The sequence below is a fragment of the Paroedura picta genome, chromosome 3 (assembly GCF_049243985.1).
Source record: "Paroedura picta isolate Pp20150507F chromosome 3, Ppicta_v3.0, whole genome shotgun sequence".
Taxonomy (NCBI): Eukaryota; Metazoa; Chordata; class Lepidosauria; order Squamata; family Gekkonidae; genus Paroedura; species Paroedura picta.
The window spans coordinates 140,739,308-140,759,992 of NC_135371.1; the positions used below are offsets into that span (position 1 = coordinate 140,739,308).

General features: G+C 43.7%; 1 protein-coding gene across 1 annotated transcript in view; it reads left to right on the forward strand.

Moving 5' to 3' along the window:
• SDK2 (sidekick cell adhesion molecule 2) overlaps positions 1-20,685 on the forward strand; it is a 404,613-nt gene that overhangs the window by 217,869 nt on the left and 166,059 nt on the right. Inside the window, exon 2 of the mRNA XM_077328296.1 lies at positions 18,497-18,656. Coding sequence (XP_077184411.1) covers positions 18,497-18,656 — 160 coding nt within the window. The remainder of the gene's footprint in view (positions 1-18,496; positions 18,657-20,685) is intronic.

Genomic DNA, 20,685 nt, shown 5'->3' on the forward strand with positions numbered 1-20,685 from the left:
TCCCTTGCTGCCTGCATACCCTGCTGTTTTACAAAGCTCCAAAATTCTCATCTCTACTTTCACTGTATTTCCCAGCAGCCCTTGTTTTTGTCTTACTTCCCTCGGCAAAGAGCTCAGCCTTCCTTCCTTCCCCACAACTTGGCCCACAGCACTCAGTGCCCACTAACCTGGGGCTCTGTTCCGCAAGGTCCAGTGGATGTTCTGTGCCTTTAGTACTTACGTACTATTGCTCCCTTTCTCTGAGCTCCCTTGTTCGTAGCTGTCGGTTGATAAAAGGGAAATTAGGCATGATGAGAGTAGTTCTCTCCTGGAGTGCATGTTGTTTTCTAGTCTGGCTATCGTTCTATAAGATACTAGAGTAAATCAGTGAAATCTACCCTTGAGCTGCTCTCTGACATGCTCCTTTCTCTAAATAGCGGAAAGATGGGAAAACTGGAAGGACTTGTCAGTTTCTTCTTCCTTTCCACCCCAAAGCAAGTTAAATAAGCACACCCTGTTGTGGAAAACCACTGCCTATTAAGAATTCTGATTAAATGTAACTGTGAGGGTTGAATTACACTTGGAGAACCTTTCATGAGCAAAAGCTCATAACAGTAACAAAATAGTTTTGTCCTGGGCAGCAAATGCATGAATTCAGGGAGCTGTGAAATTTCCAAGATGAAACACTGAAGTTGGATGAATTCCAGCTGGAAACCATAAACTGTGACATTTACAACAGTGGGGCCGCATTCACACATTACATAGAACATTATGTGGACAAGTTCTGAGAGTAAATAAATCACCGAGTAAAATATACTGGTGAAGTTGTAGGGGATTCCCAGCAGCTGTGGTTTTTAAGGGAGCTGAAAGATGTGTGGTTCAGGCTAAAGACAGTGTGATCAGTGTGACCTGACACATCTTATGACCCTCTCTGGTCAAACGGGTTTCCCAGTGCTACAGCAACCTACAAAGCCAGTTTAGCAGAGATTACCATGAGCTGAGTGCACACGACACAGGCAATGATGCTGTTATAATACTACCTTTAATTCCGTCTTTAGACTGGATTTCTAAAATACATACTTTAGACACATTTAGATGAGATTTACCATTGCTAGAGACCTTATGGGTCCCCAGGTGCTCTTATATACAGCTATAAACCTTGTTTTCATTTAAAAATGGCAGTTGCATACTGTAAATTGTGAGTGCAAAATAGAATGAATGAATGAATGAATGAATGAATGAATGAATGAATGAATGAATGAATGAATGAATGAATGAATGAATGAATGAATGAATGAATGAATGAATGAATGAATGAATGAATGAGAAAAGTAAAAACAAGGTCAAATCATTTTCGGTCACAACTCTCATCTAAGAAGAATGTTTAAAGAATGGAGCACATTTTTCACAGAAGAATATTGTACAGTAAATGGAACACCATAGTTTAGCATATGCTGTATTCATCCAAATGATATGCAGATTCTGACTAATTACATGCTGGAAAAGATGTAAATTAGCTGCAGCCTTAATGCTCATTACATATTTGCATACTTTAATTTATTTAAATGTATACAAATTTCAGAAGTCTCATTACCTTACACTGAGAATGAGCTTTTAAAAAAAAAGGCGTCAGACGGGATGGCTTTAAACCAAGTGTATGCCAAGCCTGTGCGGTAGATGCAGGAGTGTTAGGAGATCAGTGGGTAAATGTGTTCTCTCCCACTGGCATGGGGTGGGGGCAGTGCTCAGCCTGTGCAGCATCTTCAGTTCACTCCTGAAGTGGCTATTCACAATCTGTATTCCACCCCTCCTTCACTTTGCCACTAATTTGTAGCCAATCCATTTTCACCTTGTTTATTTTCAGAGCAAACTCCCTTTCTTTTCCAAATAATCTGCTAAATAGGTTTCCCCAGCTGCACAGACGTTCCAATCTTCCCCGCTGATCTCACAATTACCAGGCAGTTGTGCCCAGGGCTGGCAGCAATGGCTTTCTTCTGTAATGGGGCCCTGAACTGGCTTTGATTATCTGCTCATGACGCATGGCAAAGCGCAAGAAACAATGCGGACTTCCCACTCAGTCAAACAAACAGCTTTCTGGGCAGGAGAACCCTAATTGAGGACCATTAAGAAAAAAGACACCCAGATAGTTCCCCTCTGCCCAGACTGCACGTCTGAAAGTCTTTATCTCCCTTGTGGTCTGTCTTCCTTTATAAGGAAGATTGGTTTGCTTTAGCTAATCTGGACCTAGGTAGTGATGAATAATGAATCTGAATTTCTGGACTCAGCCACAAGATCTAGCTTTAATGAGAATGAAAGGCAGCTACCATGACTTATCTCTGTCATATGCTTTTGGGGACACACACCATATCTACATATCTCATCTTTATCTTATTCTTTTTTCAAAGACCTCAGGCTGTGGATGTGTTTCTCCTCTTTTCCATTTTACATACCTGACAAGAAGTGACTGGGTCAAGAGCAGAAATGAGTGAGATTCGTGGGTGTGTGGGCATTTGAATCCGAACACCCCAGCACTCAAACCACTGCCCCACACTGGCCCACTGGATGTGAATGCATTTAAATATGTGATATCTGATTCAGTTTTTAAACCAGAGCAAGCGAGATTCAAACCCAATCCAAGGGGCACCCTTGTCATGCCAGGGGACGATTAAGTCATGCCAGGGGACGATTAAGATGTTGCAAAATGAATAAATGAAGGATATTCCCACTCTATACCTGCAGCCAGTTGTGTTAGACCTGAAAGCATTTGCTACATTAATCCTGGGCATCTGCCCCACATTTTGTTTCCCAGAGCAATTGCTCAGAGACCATCAAGCAGGCTCACCCTGTATACAAGGAGCCAATCCAATCCAATTATTTGATCTGTATTAAATCTGACACACACTCTTTCATAGGAATCAATAAAATATAAAACACAGCCTTGCTACATTGGCATTGAATAAAATATATTTTTGAAACCCCGCGATGTCACATGAAACAATGTCCATGTTTCAGTTTCAAAAAGCCTTCATTTTTTGTTGGCAATTAACTAGACAAGTATGTGTAACAAATGAACTAATCTTATTTAAGAATCAGATCCCTTCTATGGTTTTACCATAGGGTGTCACGTTCCTCAGTGGTGATTTTTTTTGTTATTTTTTCTTTAGCATGTTGCTGAAGTACCATCAGCCAATAGAAACTGAGGCACAAGGCAGTGGTGTCACCTATGGCTGAAAGTGACATTGGACATTCCTCAGTTCCATTTCCATCTCTCCACCCCACCCCAGAGCCCAGTTAAGTCTCCTGCTTTTTGCCAGTTAAGGACTAGCAAGCCTAGTCCCCTTCTTTCCCTTTTCATGCTCCCCCCCTTGGTATTCTGATTGCTCTTTTCAATGCCCAGAGCTAGACAGGATGTCCCTCCTATTTTTCTGTTGTATGTGCTGTTCCAATGTTGCTGAAACCTCCTTAGCATATCTCTGCCACTGAAGGCGAGGGGTGGCCTGTTTCACCACACAGCCACAGCAATATATATCTGGGTTATAAATATAAAACCCAGCTGCTCCCTTGGTGTTTTCCACATGAGGATGGGCTTGTGATCCAGTGGAGCTGCAACAGGTCTTCCACATGGCACATTTCTCTGTAGGTTCCCTACCCCAGTCCCCCAGGAGCACCTCTCCTCCCTACCTGCACCACCAGAGCTAGTAAGGTTTTAATCAGGACCTTAATATCAGTTGTATTGGGTTCTCTAAAATCCAAGCTTTCTTTTTTTAAAAGTAAGCTTCTAGCTTCTTTCATTGCAGAGATATGCCTTTCCCCTTATGGCTCTAAAAAGGGAGGAGGTGCTAGATCTTAAAAAAAAACCAGTAATTCAGAGACCCCAATACACAGATTGTTAAAACAACATTCAATAGCAAAACAAAACAAAAAAGCCCCCCACTGGTGTGGAAAGAATGGTCACCATAGGTAAAAAGGCCCTGCACAGAGCTGCCATGCCAGCTGTCCTTCCCAAAACGTCACAGCAAAGCAGATTTGTGAAAGATTGGGAAAGCACCATGGAATGCACCATGATGTTGTCGGGAGGAAGGAAAAGGCACAGTTCTCAACATCACAAAACTCAGATGGATAACCTATGCAGAAATAGCCCTTTAGTATGTTCATGCACAGACCTTCAATTCAGATGGAAAGGCTCCCCGGAAGGCACTTTCTGTGTGCCAAGTCTTGACAATAAAGAGGATGAGCAACTGTAAGTTCTAGAGACTCACTTTGGAGGCTGGTTGGGACCCAGGCCTCACTATGTGTCAGCAGCACAGCTCATATAATACTTTTTTCAGTTCACCTTGCTTCATAGCAGCTTGTGATAAAATGAAGGCTGATTTTATTGCCTCATCCATTGATACTGTTACAGAAATTGTTTACTGATTTTATGATGACATTTTATGGTTGTACCTGTATGGAATTTCACCCCGCCCCCCACGGTACACTGCCAAGTTGTTGCACTGGTGACATAAAAATTAGATAAATAGGTAGTAGATGATAGATAGATAGACAGACATTTTCCAAAAGGCAATGGATCCATTTCCTTCTCAAAGCCTGTGTAAAGTTAACAATGAGACAAATCTTTAGTTTCGTTCACAAAACAGTGAAAAGACAGGAATAGTTAGTAATGCTTTTAGATCTACCACGTTGGCCATGGTTATTTATAAAGTTACTGCAGCATTTCACAGCTTTAGATGTCCCCTTTCCACACACCCATATGTACACCCATGATACTATCCTCTTAATGAAGAAAAATGCGGACTCAGGCCTGATATCGTCTAGCACAGGGGTAGTCAAACTGCGGCCCTCCAGATGTCCATGGACTGCAATTCCCAGGAGCCCCTGCCAGCATTCGCTGGCAGGGGCTCCTGGGAATTGTAGTCCATGGACATCTGGAGGGCCGCAGTTTGACTACCCCTGGTCTAGCAAGACATGGGTCCTTCTTCCAGCATATACAGCCGACTGTTGCTAAAGATCACTCTTGCCAAGGGAAGTGTGAGTTTAAGTTACTCCTGATGCTCCGTAAAAACTGAGCTCTCTAGATATCTTGACAGCAATTTTGGCTCTTTCTTGAGCCGACTAATGGAGGAACTCTTGGCCTCATTGACTTGTAGCTAATGGAAGTAGACCAAAAACTTAGATAAAAGACAAACCATTAGGGAACAAAGTACCCTAATCTGTCCATTTACAAGACTAGCAACCACTGCTGGAACAGGAGGGGAACAAAGCTAATTTGAAGTTAGTGTAAGATAGTGGCAGTAGTTGGGAATGCAACCCAACAGTGCCTCCGCCCTGCACAAGAAAAGCAGCATGCCTGAGAGCAAGATCTAGCTGCTTTCTTTTGTACTGGCCACTGCTCTGCCTCTGAAAAGGCAAGACAAGTGGTGTGGAATGTGATTCCATATATTGTCTCTCTAAGACCCTTTATGCACGGTGGCCGCTATGTCGGGTGGCCGCCGTACCGTTGCGGTGGGGCATGATGCCCCGCTGTTCCCAGGGAACACACAGGGGCGGGGTGTGTGGGGCTGCCCCGGCATAGCATACGCACATGCGCTTTGCACTGAGACCAGGACACCTGGGACGCTGTCAGGCAGGGTAAGTGGCAGCGGCCGGGGGGGAGGGGCTGGAGGGAGGGGGGCAGGCCCCCTCCACATGCTATGGTGGGGGCAGGGTGATGTCCCTGCTAGCTCCACAGCTCCGCGGAGCCCGCAGGGGCATGCAGTGTCCCTACAGAGACACCGTAGTTTGGGGCAGAGCAGGCCAAAAGGCCCGGCACTGCAATTTTGCACAGCACCGGCCCACCCCAGCCCCTGCAGGCGGCCACAGTATCCAGGAAGCTGCAGAAGTTCCCACATTTCCATAACGCAGGCCTGCCATGGCCCTGAGCCGGGCCATGCCGCGCTGGTGGTGGGGGCTTGCATAATCAGGGATTTTCCCCGATGTCCTGCCACCACCAGCGCGGGCATTCTGGCCCTTGCATAATGGGTCATGGTCTCTCTAACCCAGTGGTTCTCAACCTGGGGGTCAGGACCCCTTTGGGAGTCAAATGACCCTTTCACAGGGGTTGTGGCAGGGCAAGCAGCTGGGCCAGAGGAGGCCACCATCCGCACGACCGCCTTGTTGTGTAGATCAAGATAGAGCGTTCATCTGTCTGGAGCAGCAGAAGAGAGCAAGATCAGGATGGTGGGAAAAGAGGCAGAACGGAACTGAGAAACCCCGGAAAGAAAACCAATGTACATACAATCATGAACAATGGATCTTCACACCATTGATCAGTTTCAGTTTAATTTCTGTGAAAGAACACTTTGCATAATTGTATGGTTGGGGGTCACCACAATATGAGGAACTGAATTAAGGGGTCACAGCATTAAAAGGTAAAGGTAAAGGTATCCCCTGTGCAAGCACCGAGTCATGTCTGACCCTTGGGGTGACGCCCTCTAGCGTTTTCTTGGCAGACTCAATACGGGGTGGTTTGCCAGTGCCTTCCCCAGTCATCACCGTTTACCCCCCAGCAAGCTGGGTACTCATTTTACCGACCTCGGAAGGATGGAAGGCTGAGTCAACCTTGAGCCGGCTGCTGGGATTGAACTCCCAACCTCATGGGCAGACAGATTCAGACAGCATATTGCTGCCTTACCACTCTGCGCCACAAGAGGCTCTGGTCACAGCATTAGGAAGGTTGAAAAACAATGAATCTAGACTGACTCTGTTTCAGGATAGAGCTATAGATTTCCTTTGGGCAATACAACCAGAGCACATACATTGTGCATAGCATCCCAGATGCTACATAAAAAAAAAAACTTTGTTCTGAATGTCTCAGAATGTATATTTTATATTTGTTTATTTAATTAATTTTTTTAAAAAAAATAATGGATTTATACATCATCTTTTCTGGAGATGCCAGCCCGGGGCTGCTTACAACATATTATATAAAATAATACATAAAACATAAAAACAACAGTTAAAAACACAATAAAACAATCCTACCCACTGTGTGGCAAGCCCAGAGCCTCTCGGTTTCTAGTTTCCAGGGGGGGGGGGAATCTGTACAGAAGGTGCCCAAGAGGTCAATCAGGTCATCCAGACATTCTTCCAGTTCCCATACCTTAATTAAATGCACAGTCATTAAATACCTGGCAATTGCTCCCTACTCCCCCCCCAGCAATAAATCAAATATACTAGATAGACATGGGTAGTATATCAAGCGGTTGTCACAACAAATTGTGCACGCTCTGTAGAATTAATTGTCCCCAGTACATTGATCACTGCTTTCCATCATGACTCATGTAAGAAAAAGATTATGGCATAAGCAACATGGGCCATCATCAACGTATAACTCCCTTATAAGTAATGTATAGGGAGAAGAGCTGGGTTTTTATACCCTGCTTTTCATTGCCCAAAGCAGTTCCAAAGCAGTTTACAAGCACCTTTCCCTCCCTCTCCCCACAACAGTCACCCTATGACATAGGTGAGGCTGAGAGAGCACTAAGAGAACTGCTCTTAGTTAACTGCATGTGGAAAAATGGAAAATCAAACTCAGTTCTCTAGATTAGAGTCCACCACTCTTAAACCACCACACCACGCTGGCCAGAAGATTATCTCTTCCGCTTTCTGCAAGGCAGCATTTTGGAACTGGCACTAGATCTCTAAACATATTGTTTGCGGAAGGGAGTAATACAAATCGTCAGTCTTAAGACAGCAATCGTTAGTCCTGCCGTTCAATACTTTCTTAATACAGGGAGCAAAAACTTAAAGAACTCATAGATCAAGCCACACGTGTGGCTTGGAGCAAATACCATCCGCACAACCGCCTTGCAAATACCACTTGCAAATACCACTGCTCAGCCACCAGGGTAAGTAATTCTAAGGACCAAAGGCCTCTCTGTTAGTGGTTGCCACGACAAGTGTGTCTCACAGACCAAGGATGATTGCCATCACCTTCCTTCCTTCCTTCCTTCCTTCCTTCCTTCCTTCCTTCCTTCCTTCCTTCCTTCCTTCCTTCCTTCCTTCCTTCCTTCCTTCCTTCCTTCCTAACACTACAGAAACTTTGCTCAGACTAAGTGCCCAACTTTCTATAGGGAACAATGTGTTAGAAGAGCATACGTGTGCGTTTTCCCCTTTAGAGACAGAAGAAGAAAACCAAAACAGTAGAAAGTGAAATGCCGTTCAGCTGCCATCACAGAGACCATTTAGTGGGTGAGTCTTTGGAGTCTGGAACCAGTAAAAGATTTGTTTTGTGGGTGAATTTTAAATCCACCGGGGACTCTGTTTGGACAGAATGTGACAGAGATCAAAAGCCCCTGCTGCTGGCTTAGTGACTGCAAAGAGCTGAAATGCCTTTAATTATTTTCCTTGGTGCATCTGTAGCTTTTCTGCTGTGATAAACCTAGAGTGTTTAGGGCGGAAACTAGGCTGTAGATCTTTTTTCCAAATTGGCCACTTTCTCCCCCAACCAACCTTTTAAAAGCAGTCTATGGTCTCTTTTTCCCCATCAGTTCTCACCTTGTAACTCCTTTTAATCATCCCTTCCATTGCAAATCAGGGCATCAAGAATTTCATTGTTCTGACTGGCCATTTGCTTTAGATCTATCTATACAACAATGAAGGCAAGCTAGAATTCTTGCAAGAGCTCTGACTTCATTTAGTGGAAGACTAGCAACAGATTTCACGGGTTTATTCAGGATAAACTGTGCAGTGTCACTTTTTGTATTTGATATGTTGATATCCCACACGGCGCTTCCAGTACTTTTGCACTCAAGTGTGCTTTCTGGGGCTCCCAGATTAGCGGATGATCTGCTGTTCATAAAGATTGAACTATGTGTCTCATGGTTTTTGTCTCCTTCTCAGATGTCAGAGATTCCTGGACTTAAACGTAGGATACTTGAGAGGTGAGGCTATGAGCTTCTTAACAGAGTAGGAGGGTGCTCAGGCCTCAGAGTTCACCCCAGTCACAGAAATCAAGAAGAGTGTGCAATGGTACTCCCTATGACTGGCAGGCAGCACAAAACCTTTGTAGTGGCCACTCCTAGTATAATCCGCCTTCTGCCGTTGCCTGATCTCTGGCCCTTCCTTCTTCTTGCTGCACCGCAACTACTAGTCTGACATCAGATGAGCATGCATGAGGACACAGAGCTGATTCCTGATTTTTTTTTTGGGGGGGGAGCTAGAAGGAGCACATGGTGAATTGTTATTGGCCAGGAAAGTCATCCTTCCTTCCCAGCGAGAAAAGGAAAGTCATCCAGCAGGCAAGTGAGGAATCAAACTGGATTAGAACCTGGTGCTCTATTTCTGCCTGTATTTATGTGTGGTTCTGCAGTTACTAAAGGTATTGGGATCCCAACAGAAAAGAAGCTGGCAACCAGGAGGGTAGCCAAGCAAAATGTGAGCTATCCACTGCATGCATAGAGGCCAAAGGAAGGCAAAAGCTTGACATGTGGATGCCCATTCAGACTTCGCCCACCCTAGCCATCAAGTTGGAGTAAGGGGCGGAAGAGAGCAGTCAGAGTCTTTGTAATAGGGGTTAAGACTAAAATACTGTAGTTCTTCAGAGCCCCATGGTAGCTTTGTGAATGAAGATTATTCTGACTCTATTTTCCCTTCTAAGGGCTGTCAGATCCCTAACCCATGCCTGAAACTGTGATACCTTTGGAGTAAAGTGCTCACTTCAAACATTTTACCACCTTGAAGCTGACTCTCTTTAGTTTGTTCGTCTTCCAAAAAGCCCCAGAGGACAAGAGAAGCAATAAAATATAAATGCATACCTTGCAGCAAATTGCCCTGCGTGGGGGCTTGCAGAGCTTAAACTCTTTTAACATTGCGCTTTCTGAATGTGCTTGCGTGCGTTGTGAGTGTGCTGTTTGTTGCTTGAAGTGGCTCTTTCTTTCCCCCTCTTTCTGAATTGGCCCCACATGAAAAGAGGAATTTAATCACACAGGTCCTGGAATGTTATTGTTTTATAACAAAGTGATGCCAGCAACTAAAACTGGGGGGGGGGGGGTGGAATTTTTTTTATATGCATAAAAATAATGTAATTCAAAGTACACTTGAAAGCTGTTGGGAAATATGAATGTGCCTTTGAAGTAAAAAGGAATTCCATTTGTTAAACAGAAAATGAAGCTGTGCACTTCAACTTACAGTTTTACTTAGCAAATAGAATAGCAGGCTGGGCTTTCTTTCTTTCTTTTTCTTTTTTTCTCCCCTCTTTTCTCACTCCCCACCCCCAGCCCATTCCACCCTCTATCTTAAAAGCCCAGCACGGTTTCAAAATGCCAGTAAGCCAGCTGGGAATAAAGGCAGCCAAACAGCTCAGACAAATCCTGTATGGACTTGGAGCCCTTGTTGATATGGTTACTAAATGGCTTAGGTAGGAACAGAGATGGCAGAGAGGAAAGGGCTGTGACTTTGCTGAGGGTATGGCCCCAAATCCCACCTGCAATAGGGGTGGGTGTGGCAGCTCGGAGATCGTAATTCAGTTCCCAGAAGCTTGTAAGACTCCTGGCTTACGTTTATGCCTCAATTTCAATTATATATGAACTAAGTGCAGGGATAGCAACGGCTAGTTTGTGCAGTCAAAGGACCTGCAATTGATTACGGAGACTCTTTGGTTTGGGTTGTGGCTTGCTTTTGATGAATGGCTTATTAAAGGCTGTACAATAATTCAGATCCAGAGCAGGGAAGTACTTGTTGTTATCCATGGTGGGGCTATTGGGTGCTCTGGGTCCAGTGTGTGTAGAAGTCTGTGCATACGCATGCAGCAGCTTTTGGAGAAACTGCCTGTGGAACAATATATATATATATATATATTTACTCACCCCAGCAAACATGTCAACGTTCCCCCAAAAATTCCAGGCATGGATTTCCCATGCTGTATTCAGTTTTTCTTTTCATTTCCTTTTTCTTTCTTTTTTGTTTGTTCAGTATCTTCTTTCTGGATATCACCAGTAACTGATGAGCTATTCAAAACATTTATGGGCTAGTCACTTCTGTGGGTTTATTTGCAAGAATGGAAGGAGCAGCACTCATTGCTTAAAATTGGGGTGGTATGTCTCTGGGATTGCCAAGCTTCTCTCTTCTGCCATTGCTGTTTGAAATTATACCCCTGGGAGAAAAGTGTGTTTGAAAAATAATACTGAGCAACGACACAGCTTGATATTTGTTAAGTTGATTGAAAACCAGCTTGTTTCGTCTCTGGGCAATACGCCATCAAGTTCCCTCTGACTTACGAAAACACTATGAATTAACATCTTCAAAAATATCCTATCATTAACAGCCTTGCTCAGGTCTTGAAAAGTGAACTTCCTTTATTGAGTCAATCCATTTTACGGTGAGTCTTCCTGCTGACTTTTACTTTTCCCAACAGTCTTTTCCAGTGAGTCTTCTCATTCTGTGATAAAGTACAATAGTCTCAGTTTAGTCATGTTCATCTCTAGACTACAAAGATCGGTTGCTGTGGGGAAAATGGATACTCGAGAGGGTGGACTGTATGACACTATACTCCACTGAGGTCCCTGCCTTTTCCAGGATCCAAGTCTCCTGGGATTTCCTAACCTGGATCTGGCAACATTACTCACCCCCCCCCCATTTCCTGCCCATGGCCAGGGAGGATCTGGATGTCTACCACATAGCCCCTATTGTGCCGGGCTGCTGCTGCTAGGAGTTTCCGTTGGGCAGGTTGCCTCGCCTCTTTCACTTTCTGCATGGGAGAGCATTTGGCCCAGTGTACCTCATCTGCCCCGTATTTGTGCTCCTGCATAGAAGCTGAGGCAGTGAGGTTGTGCCACGCTGTGGGGCGGTGTGGGACTGGGTTTATTTTCTTTTTTAAGAACATGGTAGTCTGCTCAAAGGCAATGCTGTGTTCTTAAAAATAATATTAGTGCCCCAGGTGGAACCACTGCAGTGTGCAACACAGCAGAGCTGCCTAAGGCATTTTTTGTCCACTCTGGAATGCCATAATCAGGTGAGGATGGGGGAGGTGCTGGGCCAGGACAGCCCAACACTTCCCCTGCCTCACGGACCTGCCCCAACATAGGCTCTGTTGCTGTCCAAGGCAAAAAAGGGAATGTGGATATGGCTGTGTTCCCTTGCCGCAGGGTAATGTGAGGGGCTGAATCGGGCTCCAGCCTGGCACCAACAGATGAATAGTAAGCCACTGGATGAGCAGTATAGCAAGGCAAATTCCCAGTGCAGAAACTATCATGACAACCCTGCTTCTAAGGAAAGTTCAGGGTTGATTTGCCCAAGAACCCACTTATTTGACTTTGTGATGGTCCACAGTATCTACAGTACAGTACAGTATGTTTATTCAGTTGATTGACCCATATAAACACGGTATCTATAATTCTTTCTCCAATGTATTTTGAATGAATCAACTTTCTTCCACTTAGCTTTCTTCACTTCAGCTTTCATACCTACACACAGTAATAGGAAATACTATATTATGAGTTATCTTAATCTTGGTTGCCAGTGACACATTCTTACACTTCAGGATCTTTTCATATTGCTTCATGGCTGCCATTCCCATTCTCAATCTCTTTCTGATTTCTTGACTGCAATCTTCCTTTTGATTGATGATTGAGCCATGGAATAGACAAATTTGAATTTCTTCCTTGAAGTTATATAATTCCCCAGTAGTCATTACTTTTGTCGATGCTCAGCTATAACGCTGTTTTGGCACTTTCTGCTTTAACCTTCATCAGTAGTTGTTTTAAGTCTTCACTATTTTCTGCCAGTAATGTAATGTCATCTACATCTCTCAAATTGTTAGTGTTTCTTCACTCCACCTTCATTTAAATCAAATTCAGCTTTCCTTATGCATCTGTTTTGCATATAAATTGAATAGAGAGATAAAATACTTCCTAGTTTGACACCTCTGCCAATAGGAAACCATTCCAGTTCTCCATATTCTAGCATCCTAATAGCATCCTATTTTCCAGAATCTAAGTTGTGCATGAAGCCATCCATAACTTTTTAGGATCCACATAATTAAAAGCCTTGTTGTAGTCTATGAAAAATACATTGAGCATGCTCCAGTAACCAATATAAAGTTCCAGTATGCTCTCCAGTGCCTCTTCCTTTTGTGAATCCTGCTTGTGAATCCATTCTAGCATCTCTCTTTTCCATATATAGTAACAGTCTTTGTTGTTAGATTTTCAGCATTACTTTGCTTGTATGAGAAATTAATGCAATGGACTGATGGTTGCTGTATTCTTTGACTTCTCCTTTTTCCAAATTGGAATGAAGATTGAGGGTGTGCCATCTGTGGGCCATTGTTTTGTTTTCCATATTTGTTGGCATATTCCTTTTATGATTTTGATGGACTACATTTCTGTGGCTTGAAGTTAGCTCTATTGATATGCTATCTATATTTGTGGTTTGTTTCTCCAAAGTGCTGTGAGTGCAGCTTTCATTTAACTTTCTAAAATTGCAGGTTCTTCTTCAAAAGCTTCTTCTCTGGTGGCATCTGTCATTCTCTTATGTCTTTTGTAAAGTTTTTTAATGTTTAATTCACGTTTGCCATATTTTGCCCTATTCAGTTAATGTATTTCCTTGTTGATCTGTCAGCATCTCTAAACATTGTTTAAATCTCACTTAGTTGTTCTCTTCTATTTCTTTATACTAGTTTTTATAATGATTCACTCTATCCATAGATTTAACTTATTCCTTAACGCCACTAGGGAGCATTGGCTGATGGTTAACTACAGTATTTAACTCAATATAGTTTGTACTGTCTAGCCAAAGAGAGAGAATTGCCCAAACCACAGACCAAGGAAATGTTGGCTTCCCAGGCCCTAAAGTGCATGCTAAAAATAGAGAGTAGCTTTCTGCTGGCTTCATGTCAGCAACTGCAGTAGCCAGAAGGCCATAAGTGTTTGCCAGTAAGAACAGAAGACCTGGGGTTTAGCCAGTGGCCAGTATAAAGCGAATCAGATCAAGCTAATGGCAAAGGAGACTGTCTTCAGGGAAATAATGGGGTGTGATAAGGGGAATACGAAGATATTAGGCTTTCATTTGATAAGGATGACTTGGGCAATCAGTTTAAAACTGCCATGCTTTTCAACAGATGAGTATATTCAAAAGGAGCCATGTCCTTACTCTCTCCAGCAGGCAAACCAACTAGATTTTCTGCTGCCTTTCAGCCCAACTAGACTGGATCTGAAACACCCAAAGCACCCTTCCCTGGCTCAGATGTGGCCAAATCGATTCCATTTAATCTGAAGCAGTTCAGCGCCATTAAAATCAATGGAAAATTTTCCATTTCTGTCTATTCCATGTTTGGGGGGGGGCGGAGTTGGAGATAGAGGCATCAGATTTGCAGTGCAGTTGCAGGAGCCTCATCTCAAAAGAGCCTCCAATTTCCAAAAAAAAAAAAAAAACGGATCAGGAGGTCCAATTCTACAGGCACCTAAAGAGGGTGCCCCATCCAACCTCCATTGTTTCCAATGGCAAGGTAAAAAAAAAAGATTCTGTTCTTGTCTCACCTTTGGAAACAAGAGAGGTCAGATAGGGCTCCCACTTTGGATGCCCATAGAACTGGACTCCCTAGTCCAATCTTTTTAAAATGTGGAGGTTCTTTTGAGGAGAGGTTCCTGAAGCCACACAGCAAATTTGGTGCATCTATTTCAAACTCCTGCACACACACACACACACACACAAATCATGAAATTGATGGGAAATTTTGGTTCCTTTAAATTTTAAACTGCCTGATCTACACATGGCTGAATTGCACCTGAATTGTGGCTTAGTAATTCAGTCAAAGCTGATTTTGGGCAGTTTAACTTCAGGAGGAGGTCAATTTGGACTGGATTAGTCCAAAAACGTATCTGAATCAGCATTGATTCGGGTACTTTTCGAACTATCTGAACCAAATTACACAAGCGTATCCCCCACTTCTCTGGTTTTCTTTCCCTGTGTTTTATCAGCAGTTTATGTCCTCCCCTAACTTTATAAAGAGATGCATTTTTTCTTCTTGCTACCCCCAAGGAAAAGTTGCTAGAGGCCCGACAGATGTTTAGTCACTCTGTATTTTCTTCCTTACTAATCAATGAAATTTGTAAGCTTGCACGCAGACAAATGAATTGATGTATGTAAACAAGGCAGTGATAGTCCCATTTTCCTCCTGTGAGAAGTTACTAGCAACACTTTTGTAACAAACCTGAAAGGACTGTTGTTGGCCATATCTGCTCCCTCTGGTGGCAACAAACTAATGAGGAGCCAAATGTCACTTTTCTGTGGCAGGAACAAAAAGTGTAGCCACAGAGACCGTTTATGCACTGGAGGTTTCATGCTGGGTTACAGGCTGGAGTTTTAGTTGTGGAAGGTTGCCCCACCTCTTCCTGCACCCACATGGGGGAGCATTTGGCCCAGTGCACCTCATCTGCCCCCGATTTGTGCTCCTGCATGAGAACTGGGGCAGTAAAGTGCCCAGTGCATAAACGGTCAGAGTTTGGACACACGACATAGCACTGTAAAACCAGGAGCAAAATCTGGTTTGAAAAAGATATTTTCCACAAGCATTAAGAGACATGGGGACAGCTTGGTTTAAACTAACATATGGTCCGGCTGAGCCTATTCACGATAAAGAGAATCCCTGGGGCCATTCCGCATGACTTAAATGTAGTAGAAGTCTTACCTTTGGTAAACGCTACTAATTCTACGTTCTGCATGATGTCGCACACAATCTGCAACACTCCTGCAACACTCCCGCAAAAATCGCTTCGTTGTAGCGCTTTTCGGGAAATAGGGAAAAGTGGATTCCCCCTGAAAAAAATGCTACACTTCTGCATACAAGCTGCAGCAAACCAGTGAAAGACATGTTCGTTCTCAATGTAGCGGTAGAAAGAAAGTCCCTCCCCCGTACTTGCCCCGAACTTCTGGAGAAGTGATCGTCATTTTTTTTCCTGAGACCTGTGAAAGCTACGAACAAGCGAGGCTTCTCTGATTAAAGTCCCTCCACAGAAGTGATTTAAAGTAAAACAAACCTCCCTAAGTTCCCAAGCACAACACAGCCTCCTGTTCGGCACTGCCCGTAATTTCAGCCACAAATCGCCCCGGAGGGGGGGATTTTTTTTTCTACTTGAGGAGAGTGTGAACAATTAATCGCCAGCTCCTATGCCACCAAAAATTATTATTATTATTATTATTATTATTATTATTATTATTATTATTATTATTATTATTATTATTATTATTATTATTATTATTATTATCTTTCAATTTATTGCCCGCCACTCCCTTACGGCTCGTATGCAACGATTGAACACACGGGAGTGTTTGTTTTTTAAAAAAACAGTTCTTAAAGGGAAAGGGGCTTTTCGGGAGCATGAACACAACAGCCCATTGGCTGTTCTGTTTGATTGATGGCCAGGGGTGGGAAGAAGTGCAGGAAAAAATCGCTTCCTTTGTTGCGATTCCAGCGAGACCGGAAACCTGTGGGGAATGAATGAAACGCTACTGGGACTTCTATATTCCACTAAAAATAAAGGTATGCAGAATGACGAAATTCCACTATTTTATATAGCATTCCTGCATTCTGTGAACATTTGGCAACATTGGTTCTTGTCGGAATGGCCCCTGGTTTCTGGTGCCTTTCCTTGCAAACCACTATCCTTGTTTTAGCCTTGCTTGAGATATTGTGTTAATTTTTTGCTTGTGGAGTTGTTGGAGCTGGCGTTATTTGGGGTCCAGCAGCCCTTTCTGTCTCTCTATCCCTAAGTAGGGTAGAAAAGTTTTTGCTCCAGAACAAATAAGGTGTAAATTGAGACTCCTAAATGATGGTATGCTTAGCCTTCCATTTCATGTAGTGAAGCTGTAGAGGTCTATTTTTAAACTGTTGTTAACTTTTTGTAGAATAGTAATGTTTTTCCAAAATATGTTTCACCAACAAAACCATCACTTCCTTGGCCTTCAATTCAGTGGAAGACAGGACTGTTTGAGAGTAAATGAAAACAGCAGGCAGCAAAAAAAAACCTTTTAACAATCATTTGGGCATGCAAGGGAGGGGGCGAGACTTGCGTAAAGACTTTGGCAAAGAACCATCTTTGGCATCACTACCATCTCCATATTCTTATTTGTAAAATATTGTAGGGAACTTTTGAGAGGTGTGCAGCACAGGACCTATCCTTAAGACTAGCCCAGTCCAATCTTCTGCCATGTTTGTCTTTTCATCCAGGGAGACATGCTGATGCAAAGGGCTCTGTGGGAGCCATTCCTTCCTTCAGAACAGTTTCCCTTTCCATAGCATTCCGAAAGCTTCAAATGAGGGGGGGAAATGCAATCTTTTCTTCTGTTGTGACTTTTTTTTTCCTGTTAACCAATTCATGAGAAGTCTTACTTGCAAGCTCTTTTTCTTGTTAGCTTAATGAGGAATGTTTGTGGCTGAAATTTTACTTGGCCTAATGGCTATAAAAGAAGACTTACCAGGCACTGAAGTTAATTTGTTCTAGAGGGGGTTAGGGTGGCTGTGCTTTAGAGGTCATCTCAGCTCCCTGATTGCTGGGAAAGGAATCTGTCTCATCTAATGAGTGCTGCTGCCACTGGGTAATAAAGCAACCATGAGATGAGATGGGCAGAACACTTTCTATCCATTGGCGCAAATGGATTATGCATACAGTATAAATCAGATAAAGAATGATGCTGTATTTCAAAACATAAGTGCTATTTTTGAAACAAATCTCGGAATGACCTTGTTAAATTGTTTGCCATGGCAACCAAACACCAGTGTTCTTCTATTCTTACAATATTTAGACAGGCAAAAGGTAGCAAACCAGGTTATACATATGTACAGTGCGGTCAACTTATTTATTTATATATTTAGAGATTTCTGGTGACTCCATAGCGTTTTCAAGGCAGGTGATTAAGCAGAGGTGGTTTGCCATTTACTTCTTCTGCAGTTTTCTTTGGTGGTCTCTCATCTAAGCACTGACACAGCTTAGCTTCTGAGATCTGATGTGACTGAGCTATATTATATCCTTCCACATCCCCAGGTTATACTCCCTGTATTAAAGTAATTAAAAAGTTGGTTATTGTCATGGCTCATGGTTATTGTCTCTGACTTAGTCAACTGATGGACAGCTTTGATTAGATGAGTTTTGTGTTTTAGCCACCCATGTAATGTACAAGGTTTGTTACAATACAATTTGCATAAAGGAACCCCAAGAGATATGTGTGGAGGGGCAGGAGTGACTCTCTTTCGGCTGCTTTGCCCTCTGTTTTATAACTTTGGCATTGTTGTCAGTTATGCATTGACAGTAATTCATTGACAGGATGATCTAGAAATACATTACCACACTTGGAGTCCCTAAACTTCTGACTGCCAGAAAGTAATACAGAAAACCATAATTTACCCTTTAGTTTTTCATTCATTTGAAGATTCCAACCATGAGTCCATTAATGGAAAGGACTATTTGCTTGGCCTAGTTTGGAAGCTCTTGTGTTCTTTATACCTATGGGAAGAATATACATTGTAAACTCTTCATTTTCTTTGCAGATGATGTTTCCCCCTATTTCAAGACTGAGCCAGTTCGTACCCAAGTCCACCTGGAGGGGAACCGTTTAGTCCTGACCTGCATGGCAGAAGGCAGCTGGCCTCTGGAATTCAAGTGGCTGCACAACAACAGGGAGCTAACTAAGTTCTCCTTAGAGTACAGGTATGCCTCGACTGGTCTTTTCTCTCCAGGGGTCTGTGGGCTGCAGCGAACATTCCTTCTTTCCGCCTCCAGCCCTGGCCCTGCAGGCTGCGGTCATTATCTCCATGGTAGCAAAAGACCTTGGGGCACATGTCATCTGCAAATCTCAGCTTGCTATAAGAGCCATTTATGGTCTTTAATCTATTTGTTTTCTAGTGGAGCAGCTGGAAAGGTGGATGGAGGGGGCGGAATGTTCAGTTGGTGCTTGTTGCACGCAAAGGGCATGCACAGAATATAAGAATTTCCCAAGAGCTAGAAAGGTAGGCCACAGCAGCCATGTCCACAGCTGTGTTGCTTAGGGGGTGGCCCCTGGGGTCCAGGGCTCTTGGCCATTGTGATGAAGGAAGGCTCGAGTTCAGCTGGTGTGCTCTCTAGGGGGCCGCATGATTTTTTTTGCAGTCCTCTTCCACTGGATAACAAGAGTGATACAGGTGAAGAAGGGTAGGGGTGGGATCGCACTGTTTTGTGCACTGCCTTCCAGAGCAGCCAGATAAGGTCTCTGGACTGCCCAGCATCCTCTACCCCCAGTCTCCTGCCAGAACCAGTTCTGCCTCACCAGCTGTGTCTCTCCTGCTTTCTCTCACTCTGCTGTGAAGCCTCTATTCCACCTTAGTCCCCTGTTCTCCTGTCACCTCGTGCACTCCTTCATTCTCTGCCTTCTTCCTATTTCTATCCACCACCCGTGCCTGATCCTCCCCTCCTTTTATCTTTCCCCTTCCACCTGGCTCCTCCTCATCCCAGCCTCCATCCAGGGTTAGATTAACCCCACCCCTCTGCTCAGCATCTTTGCTGTTTGTTTCCTCCTCACCTTCCCACCAGGCCAGTAAACATGGGCATTACAGCCAGCTCCTTGCTTTCCCTGCCACTGCTTACCACCCTTGGGACTTCTGCAGCTGGGCTAGCTGCCCTGTCAAGGGGATGGTGGAGGGGGGTCCCTCTCCCAGCAGCAGCTTCACCCTCCATGGCAGCCTGCCTCAATGGACTGCTTTGACAGGGCATCCCCAGGTGTTACAGGGTATTTGTAGCTGGAGGTGAGCTATGGGTGCAGGGATCTTTCCTCCCAGAGAACCTGGCTGCCAGATCCTTTTTCTGCAGGGCCAGGGGCTTAGGTGAGTCTGGTCTCCTGGTCTGGAGCCAGGAAATCCAGACAAAAGCAAATGGGGATGCCTTGATGGGCTAATAAGTCCATTCCTGGAACTGGAGATTGAAGCTCATGAATTCTGAAAGCCAAAACGGAGGTAACTCCTAGTTCAAATGATGCTAATGCCTATTTTAATGACATGAACTTTTCCTGTCCCTCAAAACTGAACACCGTCTCACAAGTAGCCAATTAGGCACCTCCTCTCCATGTCTTTGGTTTTTCACAAAGAAGAAGAAAGACATCCTTGAAGAAGGAGTGCTTGAAGGGTTACTTGAAGAAGTAAACATTATTGTGGGACAGCACATTTTTAGATCAGGATGGTCCTCAACCCAAGCAGATTCCTTCTCTTTTCTTGGTTCTATATTTGAATCCCACAAGCAAAGCCTGCAATTATACTCTGTCTGGCTACTGCCTATGCTCTCAAATTCTTCAGATGTCTATGGGCCTTGAAGTCAAATTAATAAATATTTTGCTGCTAGATAACTGCCGTTTTCTGTTCTTTTCCAAGAGGAACCAACCATTGCTTGACTGTCCTTTTTTGTCACCATATTACTTCAGATCTTATTTTGCACAGCGCATAATTTTAGGTCAGTTAGAAAGCAGAAGGCTTCCTCCGTTACACTCTTAAGAGCAAAACAAATTATGGATTCAATTTAGCAGCATGCCTTCAGGAACATCACTCTCTCTTTTTTAGTACTGTATTCATTGAGCATCTAGACTGAGGAAGAATTCAGTGTAATTTTAAATCGTGCATGGCCCAATTTGAAATCTGGTTGGTCCTAACAGAGCTATCCATGTGGAGGGGTGTGCGTGTGTGTGTGCGCGCACGTGTACTCACATGTATACTGG